General features: G+C 43.7%; 1 protein-coding gene across 5 annotated transcripts in view; it reads left to right on the top strand.

Moving 5' to 3' along the window:
- Nucleotides 1–582: 582 nt before the first annotated feature.
- SLBP (stem-loop binding protein) overlaps nt 583–25,574 on the top strand; it is a 56,744-nt gene continuing 31,752 nt past the window's right edge. Inside the window, exons 1-8 of one of the 5 annotated variants that reach the window (XM_056554863.1) lie at nt 583–739; nt 3,516–3,647; nt 13,628–13,765; nt 16,190–16,252; nt 16,530–16,661; nt 17,514–17,663; nt 18,088–18,139; nt 20,724–24,768. In XM_056554863.1, the coding sequence (XP_056410838.1) occupies nt 702–739; nt 3,516–3,647; nt 13,628–13,765; nt 16,190–16,252; nt 16,530–16,661; nt 17,514–17,663; nt 18,088–18,139; nt 20,724–20,849 (831 nt within the window). In that variant the 5' untranslated portion in view covers nt 583–701 and the 3' untranslated portion in view covers nt 20,850–24,768. Of the gene's footprint in view, nt 740–3,515; nt 3,648–13,627; nt 13,766–16,189; nt 16,253–16,529; nt 16,662–17,513; nt 17,664–18,087; nt 18,140–20,723; nt 24,769–25,574 lie in introns of those variants that run through there. The other 4 variants (XM_056554867.1, XM_056554881.1, XM_056554862.1 and 1 more) reach the window with 4 other exon arrangements.

Below are 25,574 nucleotides of genomic sequence, written 5' to 3'. Positions count from 1 at the left end.
CATTGCCGTCCCCATATATGACAATGTATTCCTTGCAGATACGTCCCTTTGACGGCAGCCAACGTCTGTCCAGACATACTGGGAGTTGTAATTTAGCAACATCTGGAGGTGCACAATTTGGAGACGACTAAATATGTAAAACACTGAAAAATGAAATGAACCATTGTTTGTCTTCATTCCTCTTCCTTCCTTTTTTATTTTTGCGCCAAAAAAATATACCAGATATTTGGCGGGTAATCTCTTCAAAACCTACACGCCAACAAAACACGGCCAACCAATCAGATTAATGACACCGCCTCTTCCGTCCCCGCCCACCTGCTGACTGACATTGAGAATAAACCAATAGCCTTTCAGCGCGTACTGAACGTCACGCAGCGCTTGGAACATTCCAAAACTATTCATCTCAGAGGGGAGATTTGTTTTACCTCATAAATGTCAAATTACATCTCTTTACGTACAATCCTTCAAATATCTATGCGCATTCCAGTTATTTTTAATACATTTTAAGCAAGTGCATCCTTGCCGGACTGTTGGCTGTCTGAAATATCCATACAGGCATAGTGGTACGATTTGTACTCCCCTATTTTTCACTAGTGGTATAGTCGGATGTTGTGAGGTAGTTTAAGGTTCCGTTTCTGGCGCGTTTCGGTCAGTAGGAGGTGAGCCGCGGGTGTTTAGGCGTCTACCGGTAAATAATAACCATGTACCGACACAGGGACAGCCGCACTGACGAGCCCCGGTAAGTCGTACTATATGGCGGGGATGCCTCCGGTTCGATTTCTATGTTGCTAGTTACGGGTTTTATGGCCTTGTTGTCTATAGGCCCTGTAGTGGATTTGTATATATTTATGCGTCTTTTTTTTTTCAATAACTTTATTAACAACTTATAGTTACGGTCACTTGTCACCCCGTTATTTATTTATATTTTGCGTTGCAGCAAACAATTCCTTCGGTGGTCAGGTGATATTGACCGGGCCAAAATAACTAACCCCCTCCAGCCAGCACCTCCCCCAACCAGCCATGTGCCTTCCTTCCTGTCTGATAGCAACCTACATCCACTAGAATGCTCATACTTGTAGTATTTTTGGTCTGGTTTGACAATCCCTTCACATTACGTTTATATTTTATATTTTTTTCAATTTTTATTGCAGACTTTACATTTTAGACTCCTCATGGGGGATGGGCTATGTCATGAACCCTTATGATTGCTATTACTATTCAGTGATATTGATGATGTACAGCCTGCTAGAAGGCAGACCACACAAGCAGGCGGGGGAGGGGTCTTCCGGCTGCCATCTTTACTCATTAGTACATGTATCATTACAGAAGATGCTGTGCTTGATATTATTCATGGCATTTAAAGGGGTACTGCAGCCAAACTTATTTTGGAAATTCCGATTTATAAGGGTTTTCAGAACAGAACATTATAACTGTCTTAAACGGGTGAATTTTATAGTGTGAACTGAGCCTAAGTTAATTTTGGCTGCATTAACCCACTAATTTCTATGGGAGCTCAGATTAGACTGGAGTCCAGCGCTCGGGAATTATTGGTGCTCCCATAGATATGAAGATTATGTAGATTACAATGCATTTCTGAGCCAATTCTGCTCAAAGAATGAATGGATGTGGAACATCCTCTGTGAAAATTCCATAGCTTGAATGGTGCTGCAGAATTAAATTGAAAACAATTGGACGCTGCTACAGCAGAATTCTGCTCCTGAGATGTAGTGTAAATTGTGGCCTAAGGTGCTTGTACACATTAGGCCTAGCTTACCACCTGGTGTCTATTTAGCAGGATTTGACTGAATGAAAAAAATTACTGTGTGTGTATGTGTATATATATATATATATATATATATATATATATATATATATATATATATATATATATATATATATATATATATATATATATAATATAAAATAAAATAAATATTTTGGTCCGGTTATACAGATTTTGACAGCTTCCTGGAATGGAGCTTGAATGCACAAGTTTTATGTGAAGGCCTGCAGGCCAGGGTTTCCTAACCAGTGTGCCTCCAGCTGTTGCAGAACTACAAATCCCAACATGTTTGGACAGCCAAAGGCTGGCTGGGTGTGCTAAGTTAGTCTTGCAACATCTGGAGGAATGCTGGTTTCGAGACACTGTCCTGCAGGGTTGGCCTTATGTATAGGTGTCTTGATTTTCTCCTCATGGTTGAGAATGGACAAAGCCTCCATTTTGGAATTAAACGTGACCCCTCCTTTGTTCAGGGTAGAGATGAGCAGCTGCCATGAGGTAGTTTGGCGGTGGCTTACATTCTAAATAATTTCACTTCTAATTTAAAGCAATTAGGCTGGGTTCACACTTTGTTTAATGGATGCTAAAAGAGAATGCTACTCCGTACCATATAGCAGTTTGTTTTCCAATGCCTTACCATATGAATGGATTGCAACATGTACATATTTGCTGAACACAATAGCATAGTTGGCTACTTTTTTTGCATACAGCTAAATTTAATGTAGTGTAGCCTACGTTAAAACAAGCACAAACGCAGTGTGTACCCAGCCTTATCTCAAGATTATCACCTACATACAAGGTAGGGAGTAAACAAATCGATTGGGGTCCCCCCCCCTCACTGATCATTGAAACTTCAGTCCTACTCCTCCAGGTAAATGGAGATGCAGCGCACATGCTCGACTTGCACATCATTCATTTTTATGGGACTTCTGATCATAACCTAATGCTCAACTTGGTAATAGTCAGATGTCCCATTGACAGTGAATGAAAAAGCTGTCGCTCCGTTCAGTTGGAACAATTGACCTCTTGTGGCGGTTCACAGTAGTCTGACTTCCACCGTTTAGTTATCATCTATTCTATAATCCAGTGTTTCTCTACCAGGGTGGCTCCAGCTGTTGCAAAACTGTCCGGCCATGCTGGGACTTGTAGTTTTGCAACAGTTGGAGGCACCATGGTTGAGAAACTTCTATAATCACTAGAACACTATGGTAGTTTAGACAAAATATGGGCATCTGGCTCATGCAACCATAGTATTAATGTGTGATATATGGCTGTGTCCTAACTTCCTCTAGTGGAAAATCAGCCATGTTGGATTTCAGCATGCCAAATCCTTTGTTTTAAAGTAACAATGGTGTTTCCAACCATGGTGCCTTAAAAGGGTACTTAACTGGAAAACCTTTTTTTTTAAAAACTAACTGGTGCCAGAAAGTTAAACAGATTTGTAAATTACTTCTATTAAAAAATCTTCTAGAAATTTGGCACCAGTTGGTTTAAAAAAAGTTTTACAGTGGAGTACCCCTTTAACTGTTAAACAACTTCCATCATGTCCTGACGCTCAAAGGCTGTCGGGCATGCTGGCATTTGTATTTTTACAACAGCTGGAGGCACACTGGTCAAGTAACAATGTTCTTAAGAGTGGTAAGCTGCTGCTCCTACAGTGTTTTGGCTGTGGCTTATTTCCTTAAGATTTTTTTTACTTTCCTGTATAAATTAATTTTATTTATTTTTGCTCTAGATCTCAACCGCCCACCCGCTGGTCTCAGGGCCGTAAGCGCCAATCAGATGGGAATTTTAGGCGACGTAAAGATGAAGAGGAGACCGTCTTTAATGAAAAGTCTTCCCTCAGCAGTGACCGCCGTCCTGACAGGTAAAGTCGGTGTGGATAGAATGTTGTGATAAAATGTAATACCCCACAGGGTCATCTCAGGCTAAATTTGCCTAAAAATTGGCAGGTTGTACAAAAGTGGCTAAGAGCTGTAAGACTTCTGTCCAGAACTGCATAATATAAGCGCAATCCCACATAAGGTGCCAGAAGTCCGCTGTAGGTGCATGGCAACGATGGCATGCCACAGAGTCCGAACACCCATTGCTAACAATCTTACCGGGGTAATGTAGCTATAATGGATAATATATAATTGGATCACAAAAGCAGATAGAAATGAAGGGCATCACTCACCGGGAAACAGTGTCATGGCTGGCTATCTGCATCCCTGGAAAATCATCCATGCACACCCTGTCTTCATGCACTGATGAAATAAAGCATACCTTGACACGGTTTCCGGTGAGTGACGCCCTTCATTTCTATCTGCTTTTGGATTGCATAGACTTGTTTCTTATGGGCTTATGGAACCCGAAGTATTTGTAGTGTCTACCGGCTACTAGGACTGCTATGCTTACCACCACTTGCGTTGTCTCTCATGCTGCGCTGCAGTAGCTGCTTCTCACAAAGGATAGCCGGGGGAGGAGTGCAGGCTGCTTGGACTCTATCTGGTTCTATATAATTGGATCAACTTATTGTTGGCCACTGGCAAAACCATGGTGTGAGATGCCTGAACCTCCTTCCACTCTTCAGCAGACATCTCAGGGATATGATCCCATCAATGCCTTTCAGCTGGTAAAGGCTTTTGGACTATTTTGGCCTGGATGAGGGGAGTACAATACAGATATCAACCCTCTAGGACCTTGGGATTTCAAATCTCCTATCAAGGGGTAGTCTGAGATTAGGCGGTCCCTGTAAGAAACTGCTCCTGAAGAGCATGTCGAAAATGTGTAGGTATTTGTGAGAAGTTTTTATGTATATCATACTTTTCTTGCATTTGAGTGAAAGACATCAATACCCCATCAATATACCAGTCAGACAATAGAAATACCCCCCCGTTCACTCCAAAAGTGGGTGTCCTGGGACCCCAACCATTGAGGAAGATTGGAATTATGCCACAGCGGGAGATAAGATGGCACATTGATATAGGCATGCACCCTCTTGGCTGCCCTCCAGACTTGTATAGCAACCTTATGGAGTGGAAGAAGACCCTGCCCCATTGGGAGTCCTCCAGAAGAGGATGTGGTGGTGTACCACTAGCAAACCGTGCCAGGGTTTGTTCAGAGCTAGGCAGGGTGTCAGATAGGACCCAACAGCGAAGGTAGCGGAGTTGACCTGCCAAATAGTATAAATGGATATCTGGGAGCACAACGCCTGCCCACAATTTAGGACGTTGTGTACCGAAAGGGCTACTTTATGACTATTAGGGCCCCAGGTAAACTGGGACAGCAGGGACTGGGAAGTATCAAAAAGGTTTTGGGTATGGGGCAAGCAGCATGTTCTAGACTGTAAAGGCATTTATGGCGAATAATTAAAGTTGATGCGATCGCCACAGCCAAGGGAAGGGAGCTCCAGATTTAAAATTTGGCTTGAACATAAGGGAGTAAGGGGAGTATATTAGATTGGAGATCCATGGAGGGGTCCCTATTAATGTAAATACCGAGGTATTTAAAGGACTGGACAACTGGTAGGCCACATACCACCAAAGGCCACGCTCCCTCCAGCAGAGGCATGAATGCAGATTTAGTCCGGATAATGCACAGGCCAGAGAAAACCCCTGAACTGGTCCATCAAACAGATAACATAAGGTAAAACTGTCTTTGGCCGGGACGTGAATAGGACCAAGTAATCGGCATACTGGCCAACACATTCGTCCCCACCCGCAATATTCATACCCACATAAACAGGATCCTGTCGGGTGAGGAGCACCAGGGACTCCACCGCAATCGAAAGCGGTGACAGTGGACACCCCTGCCGGGTCCCCCTCCACAGGGAAATGGAAGGGAGCAGACACCATTAACCAAAACACTGTGCTGAAACAAAATCTACACAATACCTCCTGTAAGTACCCCCACTCGATGGAGTCAAAACATAGTGTATACGGGAGGGACAGGGGGCCTCAGCTAGGGAGTGGAGGGGTTTGGGAAAGGAAAATCAGGTCACAAAGGAAGGGTTATGGAGGAAGGGGCATCAGGGGCCTCCGGTGGTGCAAGGGGGCAGATCCATCCATACAAACTAGAAGTGGGTACAGGCTTGGCAGTCGGGAGCAGAGGGTTTCCAACGGGGCAAAAAATAAAAATAATGCTGAAAAAATAACAAAGGAAAAGGGGTCCACAGCACACTGGAGGCTGCACTCTGGTTCATTGAGGAGGCATTAAAGGGGTACTCCCGTGGAAAACTTTATTTATTTTAAATCAACTGGTGCCAGAAAGTTAAAAAGATTTGTAAATTACTTATATTAAAAAAATCTTAATCCTTCCAGCACTTATTAGGGGCTATATACTACAGAGGAAATGCTTTACTTTTTAGATTTCTCTGATGTCATGACCACAGTGCTCTCTGCTGTCCATTTAAGGAACTGTCCAGAGCAGGAAAAAATCCCCATAGCAAACATGTTGTGCAGGACAGTTCCTAAAATGAACAGCAGAGGTCAGCAGAGAGCACTGTGGTCATGACATCAGAAACATCTAAAAAGTAAAGAATTTCCTCTGTAGTATACAGCCCCTAAAGTACTGGAAGGATTAAGATTTTTTTTTATAGAAGTAATTTACAAATCTGTTTAACTTTCTGGCACCAGTTGATTTAAAAAGTTTTCCACGGGAGTACCCCTGTAAGCAGCCGATGAAGTTACTGAACGAGGGAAGATGCCGTGCTGTGGGGTCAGCCACTTGTTCTTCTCATCGCCGCAGGAGGTGGACATGGCCTGGTCACATCTACAATCAGCAGGTGTGTGGGGCAGGCCATGGAGTGCAGGATTCCCTTGGCACAAAGATGGCCCTTTACTGCAGCAAAGGTGGCCCTCCGTTTCTGAAGATCCAACAAATAGGGGAAGATGGACACCCGAACATTGTCAAAGGTAGGGTCAGGAATCTTCTGCCCAACACCACATCAGTCATAACCATGCAAGAGCCAGGCAAGGAATGTTCTCTGTGTGACCCCAGGAATAGGAGGCCGAGCAGGGACCCTGTGGGCCCTTTCCACTGCAAAGGCAGTTGAGAAGGGAACGTCAGGTAAGATCTCTAAGCCACCGTTCCATAAAGGCACTAGGATTCTGGCCCTCAGCCTTTTCCGACAGACCAATCACCTGCAGGTTATTCCAGTGTAGCCAGTTCAAGGTAATTTGTTCTTTTGCTTAGCCAGTTCAATCTGTGACCTGAGGGCTGCCAGGGATTCAGGTACGGGGCCTACAGTGTCCTCGACTGTGGAGATCCTTCTTTCTGTCTGAGACCCAGTCCCTCAGGGTCTGAAGGTCATGACGCTGTAGTCCCACGTCTATTAAGTTCCTCCAGTTTACCTGTGAGAGGTATTAGAATCTTGGATGGCAGGAAGGAGTTCACTCACTACTTTGAGGGTAAGCTCCTCTGGTTCATGAATGCTTCCTGCTGTGGCGCATGAGCTGGAGAAGAGCGTGCTGTACTAGGGGCCTGTGCCGTTTTGTTCGTCGCCCCGCGCAAACTGTTTCTCCGCAGCAGATGTATCAGAATTTCGGGCTGGATCCAGTTTAGGGGCAATCTTCCCGGCTTTGACCCTATTTCTTGTAGTCCAGTAAGCCAGGATGTGTAATCAGGATGAGAAATTATGCTCAGTGGGAGCACTCACAGCATGTGACCGCTCATACCAAGCACCAGGCCACGCCCCCTAGGGATTCGGTGTTCCTCATTTGAATGGAGCAGTAGATAAGTATGGACAATTCTGCTATAGCCTGTTCCATGGAGCAGTTTTCCCTACCAGTGTGCCTCCAGCAGTTTAATTACAGCTTCCAGTATTCTTGATGTTGTAGTTTTGCAACAGCTGCATGCCCACTGGCTGGGGAGCACTGCTCTATGGGAATGATGGAGAGAAGGTACACCACTACAGTCTCCGTTGCTTGAGATCAATGGTCAACTAATGCTTTATGCCTTATCCTCAACAGAATCAGCGGTTTCGCAGCACATCTGGCTAACAAATGATGCTTGAAAGTGGGTGATTACCCTATAGAGTATCTGGAGTGTGATCCTACTGGGATTAACCCCTTAAGGACTCAGACCATTTTGGCCTTAAGGACTCAGACAATTTTAACTTTTACGTTTTCATTTTTTCCTCCTTGCCTTCTAAAAATCATAACTCTTCTATATTTTCATCCACAGACTAGTATGAGCGCTTGTTTTTTGTGCGACCAGTCGTCCTTTGTAATGACATCACTCATTATATCATAAAATGTATGGCGCAACCAAAAAACACTATTTTTGTGGGGAAATTAAAAAGAAAAACGCAATTTTGCTAATTTTGGAAGGTTTCGTTTTCACGCCGTACAATTTATGGTAAAAATGACGTGTTCTTTATTCTGAGGGTCAATACGGTTAAAATGATACCCATTATTATATACTTTTATATTATTGTTGTGCTTAAAAAAATCACAAACTTTTTAACCAAATTAGTACGTTTATAATCCCTTTATTTTGATGACCTCTAACTTTTTTTTATTTTTCCGTATAAGCGGCGGTATTGGGGGCTCATTTTTTGCGCCATGATCTGTACTTTTTTGATACCACATTTGCATATAAAACTTTTAATACAGTTTATTAAAAAATAAAAATGTATTAAAAAAGTAGCAATTTTGGACTTTTTTTTCGTTCACGCCATTCACCGTACGGGATCATTAACATTTTATTTTAATAGTTCGGACATTTACGCACGCGGCGATACCAAATATGTCTATAAAATTTATTTTTTACGCTTTTTGGGGGTAAAATAGGAAAATATGGACGTTTTACTTATTGGGGGAGGTTTTTTTACTTTACATTTGTTTACATTTTTTTTTACACTTGAATTGTCCCCATAGGGGACTATTCATAGCAATGCCATGATTGCTAATACTGATCTGTTCTATGTATAGGACATAGAACAGATCAGTGTTATGGGCGATCTTCTGGTCTGCTCGATCTCAGACCAGAGCAGAAGATGCCGGAAGGAGGAAGGAGAGGGGACCTCCGTGCGGCGTTCTGAATGATCGGATCCCCGCAGCAGCGCTGCGGGCGATCCGATCGTTCATTGAAATCGCGCACTGCCACAGATGCCGGGATCCCGCCACCTGAGGGGTTCATGGCGGACGCCCGCGAGATCGCGGGCGTCGGCCATTGCCGGCGGGTCCCTGGCTGCGATCAGCAGCCGGGATCAGCCGCGCATGACACGGGCATCGCTCCGATGCCTGCGGTTATGCATAGGACGTAAATGTACGTCCTGGTGCGTTAAGTACCACCGCACCAGGATGTACATTTAAGTCCTGCGTCCTTAAGGGGTTAAAGGAAAAGTCATCTGTTCACCCACACTAAACCCAATAAACTGGGTCATAATGTGGGTGAACAGGAGACCGATGAGGGTGAATGGGTTTAATACGTAACTGCACTCCGAAGATCTGTCCCTCCGAAGTTCTTCCATCTTCAGTGAATTGTGTGCTGGAGCTGGGCCTGCCGGCTCAATATGAATGTTCATTGCCCTGGGTCATGTGAGCTCTGTGCCAAATGGGCGGTCACATGACCCGCGACAATGAGTGTTCAAATTATTGCCAGCAGGCCCTCCTCCAGCGCACAATTAACAGAAGAGAGATCTCTGGAGTGCAGGTACATAATTAACCCATTCACCCCTGTGTATTGGGTTTAGGGTGAGTGAACAGATGACCACTTTCCATTAAGTCCTTATGAGTGTTTTTTTTTTAATAGTCACAGCAGGACCCGACAGGTTTGGGCAATATTTGGAGCTGATTAACTTAAAGGACATCTGCAGTGTGATTAACACTTATCCCCTATCCACAGGATAGGGGATAAGTGTTTGATTGTGGGGGGGTCCGACCGCTGGGACCCCCTGTGATCTCGTGTACAGGGCCACGGCTGTGCCGTGGCTCTCCCGTGCAGAGGGCGTGCCAGCCGCAGCATGATGTTGCAGCTGGCACACCTCCTCCATACATCTCTATGGGGGAGGCAGTGTTCGTGCCTCCCCCATAGAACTGTATGGGGACGGGGAGGAGACAGGGCGTCTCAGTCTACCTCTAGGTTGACACTACGCGCCTTAGCGCTCACCAGGAGCGCTAATGGCAGCACCCTGTTAGGGAGATCGCGGGGGTCCCAGTGGTCGGACCCCCGCAATCAAACACTTATCCCCTATCCTGTGGATACAGGATAAGTGTCATAACGCTGCAGTTGTCCTTTAACTTACAATTGTGTAATGTTAACCCCTTGGGGACGGAGCCCATTATAACACTAAGGACGGGAGCATTTTTTGTAATTCTGACCACTGTCACTTTAAGCATTAATAACTCTGGGATGCTTTTACTTCTGATTCAGAGTTTTTTCGTGACATATTCTACTTTTAGTGGTACATTTGTCGATACTTGAATCATTTCTTGGTGAAAAATTCCAAAATTTGATGAAAATTTAGCATTTTTCTAACTTTCAAGCTTTGTTTGTAAGGAAACTAGACATTCCAAATTATATATTGATTCACAAATAAAATGTCTATTTAATATTTTCATCATAAAGTTGACATTTTTACTTTTGGAAGACGTCAGAGGGCTTAAAAGTTCAGCAGCAATTTTTCACAAAATTTTTAAATTAAATTTTTCAGGGACCAGTTCAGTTTTGAAGTGGATTTGAAGGGCCTTATTAGAAATACCCCATTATAAAAACGGCACCCCTCAAAGTATTCAAAATGACATTCAGAAAGATTGTTAACCCTTTAGGTGTTTCACAGGAATAGCAGCAAAGTGAAGGAGAAAATTCAAAATCTTCATTTTTTTACTTGCATGTTCTTGTAGACCCAATTATTGAATTTTTACAAGGGGTAATAGGAGAAAAAGCCCCCCCAAAATTTGTAATCTAATTTCTCTCGAGTAAGGAAATCTCATGTGTATGTCAAGTGTTCGGCGAATGCAGTAGAGGGCTCAGAAGGGAAGGAGCGACAATGCGGTTTTGGAGTGAATCTTTCTGATATGGTTTTTGGGGGGCATGTCACATTTAGGAAGCCCCTATGGTGCTAGAACAGCAACCCCCCCCCACATGGCAGACTATTTTGGAAACTACACCCCTCAAGGCACGTAACCAGGTGGTCCAGTGAGCCTTAATACCCCACAGGGTACCCCACAACTTTTCGTTAGTCGGATGTGTAAATGAGAGAAATGTTTTCACTAAAGTGCAGTTTTTTCCCCAAGTTTACCATTTCTACAAAGGGTAATAGGAGAAAATGCCCCCCAAAATTTGTAACCCCCATCTCTTCTGAGTATGGAAATACCCCTTGTTAGGAGCTAAAATGCTCTGTGGGCAAACTACAATGCTCAGAAGAGGAGTCACATTTGGCTTTTGGAAAGCAAATTTTGCTGAAATGGTTTTTGGGGTGCATGTCTCATTTAGGAAGCCCCTATTGTGCCAGAACAGCAAAAAAACTCCACATGGCATACTATTTTGGAAACTACACCCCTCAAGGCACGTAACAAGGGGTACAGTGAGCCTTAACACCCCACAGGTGATTGACGAACTTTCGTTAAAGTGGGACGTGAAAATGAAAAATTAGATTTTTAACACTAAAACGCTGGTGTTATCCCAAACTTCATTTTGGGGTAAAGGAGCAATAGGAGAAAATGCCCCACAAAATTTGTAACCCGATTTCTCTCGAGTAAGGAAATACCTCATATGTGGATGTAAAGTGATCTGCGGGTGCACTAGAGGAGCTCAGAAGGGAAGGAGCGACAGTGGGATTTTGGAGAGTTAATTTTGCTGAAATGATTTTTGGGGGCATGTCACATTTAGGAAGCCCCCCCCCATGATGCAAGAACACTTAAAAAAAAAAAAAAAAAAATAAAAAAAAAAAAAAAAAAAACACGGCACACTATTTTGGAAACTACACCACTCACAGCATTTAATAAGGGGTGCTGTGAGCATTTACACCCCACTGGCATTTGACAGATCTTTGGAACAGTGGGCTCTGCAAATGAAAAATAACTTTCATTTTTACGGACTGCTCAAAAATCTGTCAGACACCTGTGGGGCGTAAATGCTCACTGCACCCCTTGTTACACTCTGTGAGGGGTGTAGTTTCCAAAATGGGGTCACATGTGGAGGGGGTCCACTGTTCTGGCACTATGGGGGCCTTCAATTCCAGCCTAATTCTCTCAAAAGCCCAATGGCGCTCCTTCTCTTCTGAGCACTGTAATTCACCCGCAGAGCACTTTACATCCACATATGGGGTATTTATATACTTCATGTCAGAACTGCTGTAATGATCAGCCACCCCTGTACAAATCACCAATTTAGGCCTCAAATGTACATGGTGTGCTCTTTCACTCCAGAGCCATGTAGTTCGTCCGCAGAGCATTTTACGCACACATATGTGGGGTATTTCCGTAGTCAGAAGAAACTGCATTAGAACTTTTGACCTTTTACCTCTTGTGAAAATGAAAAGTATGGGGCAATACCAGCATGTTCGTGTAATGATTTAAATTATTTTACACTAACAGGCTGGTGTAGCCCCAACTTTACCTTTTCATAGGGCTCTGATGTAAGACAGCCATGCTCATTTGAGGCCTAAATAAGGATTTTGCAATAGGGGTGGACCCGGTTACAAGGATGGAGCTTGTCTCCACCAAAACCCTACAGCAGTGTTTCCCAAACAGGGTGCCTCCAGCTGTTGCAAGACTCCCTGCTTGCCAGGACAGTCTATGGCTGTTCGGCAATACTGGGAGTTGTGGTTTTGCAACAGCTGGAGGCGCCGTTTAGGAAACACTGCCGTATGAAACGTTTTTCATTTTTATTGGAGGGGGGGGTGGGGGAGGAGACAGTGTAAGGAGGTGTATATGTAGTGGTTTTTTATTTTTATTTTTGTGTAGTGTTTAGTGTACATCCACACAGGTGGGGGTTCAGTTTTCCGCTGGGAGTTTGAGCTGCGGCGGAAAATTTGCCGCAGCGCAAACTTGTAGAAGGAAACCCACTGTAAACCCACCCGTGTGAATGTACCCTGTACATTCACATGTGGGGGCACCCCAAACCGTCAGCTGTTGCGAATGACAACTCCCAGAATGCACTGACAGACTGTACATGCTGGGAGTTGTAGTTTTACAACAGCTGTAGGCACACTGGTGGGGAACCACTGAGTTAGAAGACAGACTCTAGCTCAATGATTCCAACCAGTGTGCCTCCTGCTGTTGCAATACTACAACTCCCAGCATGGCCAGACTGTCAGGGATGCTGGGCATGTAGTTCTGCAATATCTAGTCCTCCAGATGTTGCAAAACTACAACTCCAGGCATGCCTAAACTGTCCAGGCATGCTGGGAGTTGTAGTTCTGTAACATATGAAGGGCCAGATATTGCAGAACTACATGCCCAGCATCCCTGACTATCTGGCCATGCTGGGAATTGTACTTTCACAACATCTGGAGGGCTACAGTTTGGAGACCACCATATAGTGTTCTCCAAACTGTGCCACTTCAAATGTTGCAAAACTACAACTCCCAGCATGCCTGGAGTGAATGCTGAAAGTTGTAGTTTGGCAACATCTGGAGGTCCGCAGTTTGGAGACCACTGGGTTAATTCATTGGACTAACTTAATTCTGCTTTGTGCTGAAGTGTAGCCATTAAGACAGGTTGCCTACTAGGTATACAGCTTGGCTCATGAGTGAGGGACAAACAGAAGTTATGACAGAAGATCTCAACTTCTTGCTGATTGCTCCCTGTAGTATACAAAATTGTAATCTTGACTGTATACTCTGCTGCTTGTTACCTACTTTGATATGTGCCTGGCACATGTGGGTGGCATTACTCAGTCTTGTCATTAATCTGCTAGGCTGACCTCTCGGCGTTCCTTTCCTACCAGTTTCACTACACCGGAGAGCCACAGACCAGTGTCCAGATGTAAGGATTGGGGGTCAGCCGTTGAAGAGGAAGAAAACTTGATGGAAACTGTTGAGAAAGACCTAGCACGGTAAGAGCGATGTACCTACAGTCTCGTTTACCTTAAGCAATTTACAACAACATTTTAACACTTTAGTGTAATGGGTGGTCTTGCTCATTGATGGGGAATGCTGTCTTTGTTTTAAATTTTTTTTTTTTACTGCAAATGTAAAATGTACATGTAACACGTGCAGATCATGTACTCATGAATGGGTTTTCTTGTAGTAAACTAAACCCCTTACTATTTTTATATTTTTCCTACTGTAATTTGAATGAACTCTTGGCATGTTGTCCAGACATGCCAAACGATTAGATGGTCTGTCCTGACCCAGCTTTTTCACTGCAAAGGTCTATGGAGTGAAAAGGTTGGCAGTAACAGTCTTCCTGGGAGTGAAGAGTACTGCTGTGCAGTTCAGTAGTGGGTCTCAAGACTGAGACCTGGTGTGATCTAAGCTTTTGACATGTCTGAGCAATGTGTCAAAGATTTATACACAGTACAGTGATGCTAAGGTAAAAGGAGGCAATTTAGGTGACAAGGAGCCGGATTTCTATCTTGTGGATGTTAGTGTTTAGTAATGGGAAGTACCTGCCCTAACTAAATATGTAATAAGATCCATTGCAGAAATGGAGACCAGGATGCAATAAAATGTCTATAGAGCGTGTTTGAGATGCATTTAACGTGAAAGTACTTTTTATAAATATATATTTGCCTTTAATGGACATTTTTCAAACCTTTTAAAGGAGTAGTCCAGTGGTGAAAAACGTATCCCCTATCCTAAGGATAGGGGATAAGTTTGAGATCGCGGGGGTCCGACCGCTGGGGCCCCCTGCGATCTCTCTGTACGGGGGCCAGGCTCTCCGGCCAGATAGCGGGTGTCGACCTCCGCTCGAAGCAGCGGCCGACACGCCCCCTCAATACAACTCTATGGCAGAGACGGAGATTGCCGAAGGCAGCGCTTCGGCTCTGCCATAGAGTTGTATTGAGGTGGCGTGTCGGCCGCCGCTTCGTGCGGAGGTCGACACGCCCCATCCTGCGGGCTGTCGGGGCTCCGTACAGGAGATCACAGGGGGCCCCAGCGGTCGGACCCCCCGCAATCTCAAACTTATCCCCTATACTTAGGTTAGGGATAAGTTGTTCACCACTGGGTCACCACTGGACTACTCCTTTAAGCAAAGCTTTGTGTAAAATGAGTTGTCCAGCACTATGGTCACTTTGTAGATTGTTTATATTTTAACTTTATAAAGTACTATAAGCCATTTTTGACTGTCACTACTTCGCTGGTTCTGCAGCCCTTCCATATTCCCTGCTGATCTTCTTTTGTGGGCAGAACGTGTAGTTTCAGGAAGCTTGTTAATGTTTTTACCCTGCGTCTGTTCTACCAAGCGCCCTTCCTGTAATCTCCACCCTCTTGCAATCGCTGCTGCCCTGTTTTATAAAGAGATGTCTGACTTTGCAGGCACATGTGTTAGTGCGTTGGCACAGTTAGGCATGTACATGAGCATGCTGGAGGTCTGACCATCTGACTATAGGTTGCCCCAGGTGATACAATGTCACCTGTTGCTGAATAGGAGCACAATGCCCTTGTTTAATTTACATGACAGTAGCTTTACCTGCTGTTATGTGAATGCTGAATTGTCAGAGCTGCTGCTGACATCTACATTCTGTGCAGAAAACTTTGCGCACTGGACTTGTGAGATCTCTTGTATCTTGATACAATTTTTTTTTTTTATGTAATCTGGCCTTTGGTCTAATCTAGCATTTACACGACAGTAGATGCACCTGAATATAGCATTCATGTACTGCATAGGGTGACATTCCATCTTTATACCCTAATTTACCTTGCAGACAGAATCTATATATTCGGACCCTTTGCCAATATGTACATTCTGTGCAGACTCACCCTGGCTTTTGATAGCGCAGTGGACTACATGAGACCAGTTTCATCTCTTCTATTCATGTTATCTGGTGGCCTGTCGTGTAATCCGGCCTCTACATGACAGTACATGCACCTGTTGTCATGTAATGTAAACCAAGGGATATTGCGCTCGTATTCAGAATCAGGTGACCTTCTTTGATCCGATTCAATTTGACGGCAAGTTAGTCATTCATTCGGCATGCAATGCTCTGCGTCCTTAGACCAGTGCAGGCTCAATAGACTACTTGATCGTATACGTAGAAGCGCCGCTCTTGGAGACCGCGTGACCTCTGATGCCTGAGCAGGATTATGGACAGAGGTCACATGATGCTCCACAGGACTCCATTTTGAGCACGTTTCATGGACGGAACGTGATTTTTCAGAAAGGCATCTCGCCAAAGAACATGGGAATAGAAGTTGGATAGCAGGAGAGGCAAAAAGGTAATATAGCTGTATTACAAAAACTTAGTATGCTCTGCTTGTAAAATACAAATACTTTTGTGTCCAAACCCCTAAGGCTTGTGTTTTGCCCTTGACAGGTACCGAAGAAAACTGCTTGTTCATGAGTTTGGTCCCAGAGAACGGAAATCCTCATCTGGAAGGTATTTGTTGTGTATTGTCATATATTTAATTCTCCTTGAATGTTGTGAATTTTGCGAAATCCTGTCTGAAAAGCTGTAGAGCAGCAGTTTGCAGCCAGGTGTACTCTACTGATCCATATTAATCCATGAAGGCATGGATTAACCATATGGTCCCCAATTCAGGATCACAAGAATAGAAATGAGTCCTCAATAATTGAGTCTCTGCAGTTATCAGAAAAATGACCGTTTTGTGCATGGGCAACTCCTCAAATTCAAGGTTTATAAATCTCTTTTCTAGCTCTGATTCAAAGGAATCTTCAAACAATGGAGAAATGGAAACTGACCCAGCAGTTCTTGCCAGGAGACAAAAGCAAATTAACTATGGAAAGAACACAATTGCATATGACAGATATGTCAAAGCTGTTCCAAGGTACTAACTTATTTTACTTATATTATAATCCTAGGCACATTGGAGAAATGTTGACCCTGTGATGTTGTAAATCAGGTAAAATCGTTTACAAAGTTTATGTAGCAGCCAGCAATTGACTGGTAGCTTGCGATGGTTTCCTCGGCACGCTATTTTATAGGCATAAAGGGGCAAGGGCTTCAGTGTGTCGCCTGACTTGCTGCTTCTCTAGTCATCGGTGATGCATACTGTGTATCCCCACTCACCTCTATAACACAGTACATTTACTGGGGTGGGTATGAGAGCACTTGGCCTACTCTCATAAACTTGTACCAGGTGGTAGGAGTTGATGCTCACCCATGTTAAATAAAAATGTTGGAGGGGCACCTAACTCTATCTGGGTTGGTCATCCTGTGTTGTTTATATAGAATTCTGAAGTACATAAAGCATAACTATCCTGCAAACTTGGAAAGGTAACTTAGATTTTTAAATAGTCAGTCTTCAGGCTGCATTCACATCACTATTTTTACATCTGTTGAACCTATTTATAAGTTGAAAATCGGATAAGTTGGGTTGTACTATATTTTTAAATGTTGTACAATTGGACAAATCAAACCTTATAGTGATTCAATTTGCTTTACATACACAATAATGTTCAATACATTTTGAATAGGGACTAAAATCATGATTAACAATGATCTTCTACCTGTTCAAAACATGCATCAGTTTTGGCACATTCTTTTAAGGTTTTCAATGGCTACGTCCAGATATACTATACGATTAAGTACAAAATCAGATGAACTAGAGGAATGTAAAAATAATGTGAATGCCACCTATTTTTCTGGCTTTATGTATTTAAACTGCATTTTTTCCCAGACACACGAGACAGCAAAAAGTTCATCCGCGAACCCCAAATAAGTTTAAGAAATACAGCCGTCGATCTTGGGACCAACAGATAAAACGTTGGCGCATTGCCCTTCATGAATGGGATCCTCCAAAAGAGGAAGCAGATGACCTACAACCGTTGTGAGTAGCTTTAATGTGTTTTCTGACCTCTGCATTAGACATAGTGAAGTGGTGACAGCCCTTGGCTGCACATCTAATGTATGTCCAGCGGCTAGTTCTTGTTAAACTTGCCCAGCATTACACATGTGAATGCATATGGCTGAAACTACTTGAGACTTCATTGCTACTAAAAGTATCAATGAATGGCTCTGTGGGACCCTTATCAAGATCAGTGGGGGTCCCAGAGGTTGGTATCCCCTATAACACAGTAACACTTTAATTGCTAGCAATCTGGTTTCGAAATGTAGTAAAGCCATGGCACGTCTACTACAACATACAATTGTATTTGCAATGACAGCCTCTATGGGGGTGCATGTGGCTTGGTTAGTTGGCATGGCTTTAGTGCTTACCAAAAAATTAATTACATTTTTTTTATTTTTTTCAGTTCTGAAGATATGATCTGTTCACCTACTAAAGCAGCATCTGAGGATAACCTTGTAAGTGAAATTAGGAACATTGCAGATAAATAAATGTAATGTAATATTCATACAGCAAAAATGAGCTCTGATTAAGTTGCTGAATATAGACCTATCTTATGCTTGTTCCCCTGAGGGGCGGGGAAAAGGCATCCTGTTATCTCTCTAATCCTGTGGCTTCAATCTTTACGTTTTGGGGTTAGAAACTCCACGGATAATGTGAATCACTTGTGTTTTGCCAAAAACAATGTCCAGATGTTATCTAGGAGTAATAAGAAAACTATATACTACATCCTTGTTGCCTATGGCATAACTTTCTTTCCATTTTTGGGTCAGTAACCGTTGTTAAATCGAGCCATTTTTCATAGGCTGCGCAACTTCCTTCCATTGACCGTCTATGATAAAAGTGTGGGTGTGTTTATCTGGCAGCTTTTCCCTTACATTCTTTAGAAAACCATGAATTTCATCAATGGGTCACATGACTTGTGAAGAAATAAATGTAAATGAGATCACACCATAAATTCATATACTTCTCAAAAAAAATAAAGGAAGCACAATGTAACTCAGTCTATCACACTGTCCACTCAGGAAGCAACACTGACAATCAATGTCACATGCTGTTGTGCAAATGGAACAAACAGGTGGAAATTATAGGGAATTAACAAGACACCCCAATAAAGGAGTGGTTCTGCAGGCGGGGACCACAGACCACTTCTCAGTTCCTATGCTTCCTGTCTGATGATTTGGTCACTTTTAAATGCTGGCAATGCTTTCAATTTAGTGGTAGCATGACAGTCTACAACCTACACAAGTGGCTCAGGTAGTGCAGCTCATACAGGATGGCACATCAATGCGAGCTGTGGCAAGAAGGTTTGCTGTGTCAGCGTAGTGTCCAGAGCATGGAGGCGCTACCAGTAGATGAGTCCATAGGAGGGCACCAACCCAGCACCAGGGCCGCTACTTCTGCCTTTGTGTAAGGAGGATCACTGCCAGAGCCCTGCAAAATGACCTCCAGGAGGCCACAAATGTGCGTGTCCACTCAAACTGCACAGAAACAGGCTCCATGAGGGTGGTATGAGGGCCCGACATCCACAGGTGCGGGTTGTGCTTATAGCCCAACACCGTGCAAGATGTTTGGCATTTGCCAGAGAAGACCAAGATTGGCAAATTCACTACTGGTGCCCTGTGCACGGATGAAAGCAGGTTCACACTGAACACGTGACACTCTGGAGACGCTGTGGAGAACGTTCTGCTGCCTGCAACATCCCCCCAGCATGACCAGTTTGGTGGGTCAGTAATGGTATGGGGTGGCATTTCTTAGGTGGGGGGGGTGCGGCCACACAGCTCTCAATGTGCTTGCCAGAGGTAACCGAGATGAGATCCTCAGACCCCTTGTGAGACCATATACTGGTGCGGTTGGCCCTGGGTTCCTCCTAATGCAAGACAATGCTAGACCTCGTGTGGCTGGAGTGTCAGCAGTTCCTGCAAGAGGAAGGCATTGATGCTATGGCTAGCCCACCCGTTCCCCAGACCTGAATCCGATTGGACATCATGTCTCGCTCCATCCACCAACGCCACGTTGCACCTGTCTGTCCAGGAGCTGCCGCCACCTCATCAGGAGCATGCCCAGGCATTGTAGGGAGGTCATACGGGCACGTGGAGGCCAAACACACTACTGAGCCTCATTGTGACTTGTTTTAAGGACATTACATAAAGTTGGATCAGCCTGTAGTGTGGTTTTCCACTTAGATTTTGAGTGCGACTCCATATCCAGACCTCCATGGGTTGATGAATTTTGATTTCCATTGATTTTTGTGATTTTGTCAGCACATTCAACTATGTAAAGACGAAAGTATTTCATACGATTAGTTCATTCAGATCTAGGATGTTATCTTTAGTGGTCCCTCTATTTAATTGAGCAGTGTATCAATACATAGTGGGTAATTGTCAGTCTGTGTAAAAGTTCATTTGACCCCCCCCCCCCAATTTGCCGGAGCATAGGTCATGTGTACTTACCCTCCCACGTCAGATGCACATTATTCATACATGGAAAAAGTAGCTTCGATGTAGACAAGTGCAATCTTCTAAGTGTTTGCTGAAATTGGAGTGTTTGCACAAATTTTTCAGCAGTGTCATAAATCCCCGACCACTGCAAAAAGCGAACCATGCCACACTACATTACAGCATTTTCTTGGAAGAGTCTAAATGATTTGCACAAATTGTTACTTTCTACCACTCATTATTTTGGGGAGAATGTGGAACTGAATCATGGAGGACAAAACTTGATGCATATATTTTTTTTAACCCAGAAAAGTGCAAGAAATCCTCAATATGGCGGCGGGGGGGGGGAAGGAATCAAAGGTTTTCTTTGGATTCACACAGCAATGTATTCAGCTGGAAGAATAGGAAAGATTGATCAGCAGCAGAAGCTCTGCAGCTACAAATTCTGTAGTGTGCAATAGAATATCTCGAACAGCAATGGGACTCTACTGCACTGGAGTTTCCGAACAGAATTGCGCAGTCCAAAACTGCATTTGCAATTGCTCCCGTATTAATGTTAATGCTATGCAGCGGTGTCTCATTTATAACATGTTTTTTCTTCTAGTTTTCAGGCACTCCAACCAAAGTCAGAAAAGTGGAGGAGGGGGCAGGCGGATTTGACTTGGACGCCTGCTTAAATGAAGACTCTGAGTCTGAAGAGTCTGAATTTGCTCAGTTAAGTGTCTGCTGATGGAAACGCGCTCTCCCTGCATGCTCAGTAGATGACACCTTTACTGGGATGGATCTTATACCTGCTGCTTATTTTGCAGCTTCATATAGAACTTTATGCTGGAGCTTAAAAAAAAAAAAAAAAATATGGTATTGGTGCTGGCAGCTATACATATATTTGGATGGAGCACTTGATACTGGAACAAATGTGCTGACAATGCTTTGTCAACACTGGAGTGGATGCCTCTAGTTTCTCGGGATAAGTTGTAACTTATGTTCATGATTTGGTTATATACTTGGTGTACTTTAATCTCAGGTAACACATTGTACAGACTTTTGACTGCTTTCATACCTTGCTTTTACTGCATATATCCTGTAAATGCCACTTGCTCTTAAAATAAAATAAAAAAATTGAAGAAAAAAATTAAATGGTGGCCGTATGTGTATAACCTGAGACATGAATACAATCTGCTTTTATACGGTCTATTCCAAGACAAAGGCCAATGAGAAGCATTCAGTCCTTTTGCCTCTTGAGTCTGCTTTGGTAATGTGAGATTTGGATGTGACGATTTAAGTTATTTTTCTGTTCTCCTTGCTTAAAATTTTGTGGACATTTGGATATTTTGTTAATCTGGAATTGAACTTTATTACTAGATGCATTATTTATGGAATAACTTGGGAGCCCTGCTTTCACAGTTGGCCCAAAGTATTGCCCACATTGGTGTGCCAGGTACTGACCTGAACACTGAGGCACAAACTGGGGCATGATCAGACTTGGCAATTTGTTTAAAGGAGTTTGCCACTACTTTAAAACTTATTTTACATGCTGCAGATAGAGGATAATTATCTGATTGCCAGGGGTCCGATGGGTGGGACTCCCTGCGATCTTCAGAACGAGACAAGCACTCCATACACTGTCTATGGGAGTTCTGGAGTACAGTACTCGTGTATCTCTGGCTCTCCTATAGAGAATGCATGGAGCACATGCAAACCACCGCTTCATTCACAGGTTCTGGAGATCATGTTGGGTCCCCCTGAGATCAGAAACTTATCCCCTATCCTGAGTTTTAAAGTAGAGTACTCCATTAAGCCTGTGTTCATGGTGTAATGGCCATACCAGTTTATTGCAGCTCTGCACCCTTTTGCTTCAGTGGGAGCTGAGCTACACCATGGACTAAGCCAGGGTGCCTCCAGCTGTTGCAAAACTACAACTCTCCGCATGCCCGGACAGCTGTTGGCTGTCCGGGCATGCTGGGAGTTGTAGTTTTGCAACAGCTGGAGGCACCCTGGTTGGGGAAACACTGGACTAAGCAGTTTTTCAACCACCTTTCACTATGCATGCTGGACAGCTGATGTCACCCCATGGATCATATGTATGGCCAGTCCTGATCACAGGCAATTGCTGTAGAATTACCTTTGCCCTTTTTAAAGTCAATTGGGTAGCAATGAAATCTGCAAAAATTCTGCAGCAGATTGTGTGAACGTACCTTTTTCTTACAGCTAAGGGGTTGTTGTTGTAATTGATGTGATGGCAGCAGTGGTTAATATTTTGGTTTTGCTCGATCTCCTCTTGTTTACCTTGGTTGGTTGGTTGAGGTTGGTAGCCAGGAGCGAAGTTTGCAGTCTGAACTCAAAGTGTAGGGAGTTCACTCTGCAGGGCGGTAACCCCTGCTTATAGTGACGGCAAGGGAGCATATGGGTCTATTCACATGTGCAGAATTGATGCTGCAGATTTGAAGGTCATTCAGTTTACATTAAAATATGCAGCATCAAATATGTGCAGTATACTGTACATGTGAACAGGCCCTGAAGGTGCATTTACATCTGGGACCCCTGCAATCTCCATAACAGGGTCCCAGATCTCCCCCTGCTAAATGAAGGGTGGGGTCGGCACACACTCCATGCGTTCTCTGGGAGCACTGGAGATACTGGAGTAAATCACTGTTATCTCCAGCATTCCCAATGACAATGCATGGAACGCATGCGCTAGGGGAAATTCTCTCATGCCCTGGGGAGTTAAAGGCTTCCCAGAGGTCACTTTGCTCATGATCCAACACTTCACACTTATACCATTGTTTCCCAACCAGAGTGCCTCCAGCTGTTGCTAAAATGGCACTCAAACCATGCCAATGGTTGTCCAGGTATGCTGGGAATTGTAGTTTTGCAGTAGCTAGAGGCACCCTGGTTGGGAAGCACTGCCTTATACCGTAGCTAGAGGCTATTCTGTGCTGGATTACACCTCTTAATTGCCTACAGTGTATAAATTGCAGAAAAGTCCTCTGGGCTCCTGACAGAGCCCACTTAAAGGGGTACTTTGGGAATTTTTTTTTTTACTGGTGCCAGAAAGTTAAACAGATTTGTAAATTACTTCTATTAAAAATCTTAATCCATCCAGTACTAATCAGCTGCTATATAATACAGAGGAAGTTAATTTCTCTTTTGAATTTCTTTTGTCTGACCACAGGACTATGTTGACACCTCTGTTCATGTCTGGAACTGTCCAGAGCAGAAGAGGTTTGCTTTGGGGATTTGCTCCTACTCTGGACAGTTCCTGACATGAACAGAGGTGTCAGCAGAGAACACTGTGGTCATGACAAAAGAAATCCAAAAAATGTCCTCTGTAGTTATACACCCGCTAAGAAGTACTAGAAGGATTAAGATTTTGTAATTTATTTACAAATGTATAACTGTTTGACACCAGTTAATTTAAAAAAACATAAATTCTCCCAGAGTACCCCTTTAAGGGTAGGTTCACACCTATTCAGTGCAAACTTCAGTGGAATAAGTCAACAATCCAGGAGAATAAGATGCTGCCGTATACCACAGCAGGATCCCACAGATCTAAACCTTTTAATGTGCCAAGTGTAGTATAAATGATTGTTCAGCACATTTGCAATGTGTCAGTCTTTTTTAGACCGCATCCAGCACATAGAAAAACAGGATGGCGCATCCTTCATTTCATTCACTCAACAAAGTGGCATTAGTCTCTCTAAATCCAACTTCTACCTCCAAATATGGTCAGTCAGGGTTTTCAGTGTGGTTAGTTGTGCCCATGAATCTTGTTTGAGATGGCTTATACATTAAACGGGTACTTTTTTATTTTTAACTGGTGCCAAAAAGTTAGATTTGTAAATGGCTTCCATTAAAAAAAAATTATTGATCCTTCCAGTACTTATTGGCGGCTGTAATATTGCAGAGCAAATTCCTTTCTTTTTGAATTTCTTTTCTGTCTGACCACAGTGCGCTCTGACACATCTTTCCATTTTAGCAACTGTCCAGAGCAGGAGAGGTTTGCTATGGGGGTTATCTCCTGCTCTGGACAGTTCCTGACATGGACAGAGGTGTCAGCAGAGAGCACTGTGGTAAGACCAAGGTAATTCAAAAATACTTTCTCTGTAGAATACAGCAGATAAGTACTGGAAGGATAAAGATTTTGTAAAGGAATTTACAAATCTGTTTTGGCACCAGTTGAGTGTTCCACCGGAGTACCCATTTTAGTTGATAGAATAGTGCTTAAGGGGGGTGGGGAAATGCTCCCTGTGCCATTTTAGGTTCTATAGTAGATTTCTTTATGGCTTTGCATTAGGGATCGACCGATATTGTTTTTTCGGGCCGATAATCGGTGTAGGTTAAGGCCAATAGCCAATAACGTATACCGATATTCCGGTATAAGTTATCGGCTATTTATCCCCACGCGACCCCACTGCAGATCATTGATTTAAAGCGGGCGCTTTAAATCAACGCACTGCAGTGGCTTTTGCGGTGCCATAGACCGCCGCCGCCGCCACCCGCTTCTCTCCCCCTGCTTGTCTGGGGGTCCTGAGACCTATCACCGCCACCGACCCGCCTCCCCAGCCCCATTGCCTCCCCCATCCCCGGTTTTATAATTACCTGTTCCCGGGGTCCACTCTACATCTTGCTTGTGTGGCGTCCTCCTGAACTGTCACTGTGCGCACTGACAGTGACGTCACGTTGCGCACATCACTGTGCACAGCGTAACGCAGGACGCAGCATGAGCAAGAAGAAGCGTGGGCCCCGGGAACAGGTAATTATAAAACCGGGGATGGGGGAGGCAATGGGGCTGGGGCGGTACGGTGGGGGGTGCAACGCGTGTCGGGGGCAAGGTAATTGCCGATACTGATAATGCCCAAAATCTGGATTATCGGACGATAATATCGGCCATACCGATAATCGGTCGATCCCTACTTTGCATAGAACAATCCTTTGGCAATGCCTGTAGGTGCAGAAATCTGTCTTGTATGCAGTTATGCTTAGGTGACATGGGCTGAAAATTTGCCTGCAATTTATAGGGAAGGGATGTATATACAACACTGACTTTACGCTAGTCTGTACAAATGATCAATCATAGTGGAGAATCGCAACAAATCTTAATTCTTCCCAACCAGGGCACCTCCAGCAGTTGCAAAACAACAACTCCCAGCATGCCCGGACAGCCGAAGGCTGTCCGGGCATGCTGGGAGTTGTAGTTTTGCAACTGCTGGAGGTGCCCTGGTTGGAAACACTGCTGTACGTTAGATTTTTCCCATGTTTTCTAAAGCCAGCTCTGTGCATAGCACCTAGATATAGGCTTATTGTTTCTTATAATTTTTTTTATACAGTTATGTATTGCAATGTTTAGTGCTGTTTATAAATGTGATCTTATGAATACTGGGAAGTCATTGCAACCTAAAAGCAGATCTGTTTTAAACCAATTTATTACTTTTTTGTTAAAATCCTCAAATTTTGT

The sequence above is a fragment of the Hyla sarda genome, chromosome 1 (assembly GCF_029499605.1).
Source record: "Hyla sarda isolate aHylSar1 chromosome 1, aHylSar1.hap1, whole genome shotgun sequence".
NCBI lineage: Eukaryota > Metazoa > Chordata > Amphibia > Anura > Hylidae > Hyla > Hyla sarda.
Note: the sequence above shows the minus strand (reverse complement) of the source record. Positions and strands in the feature narration are given on the sequence as shown.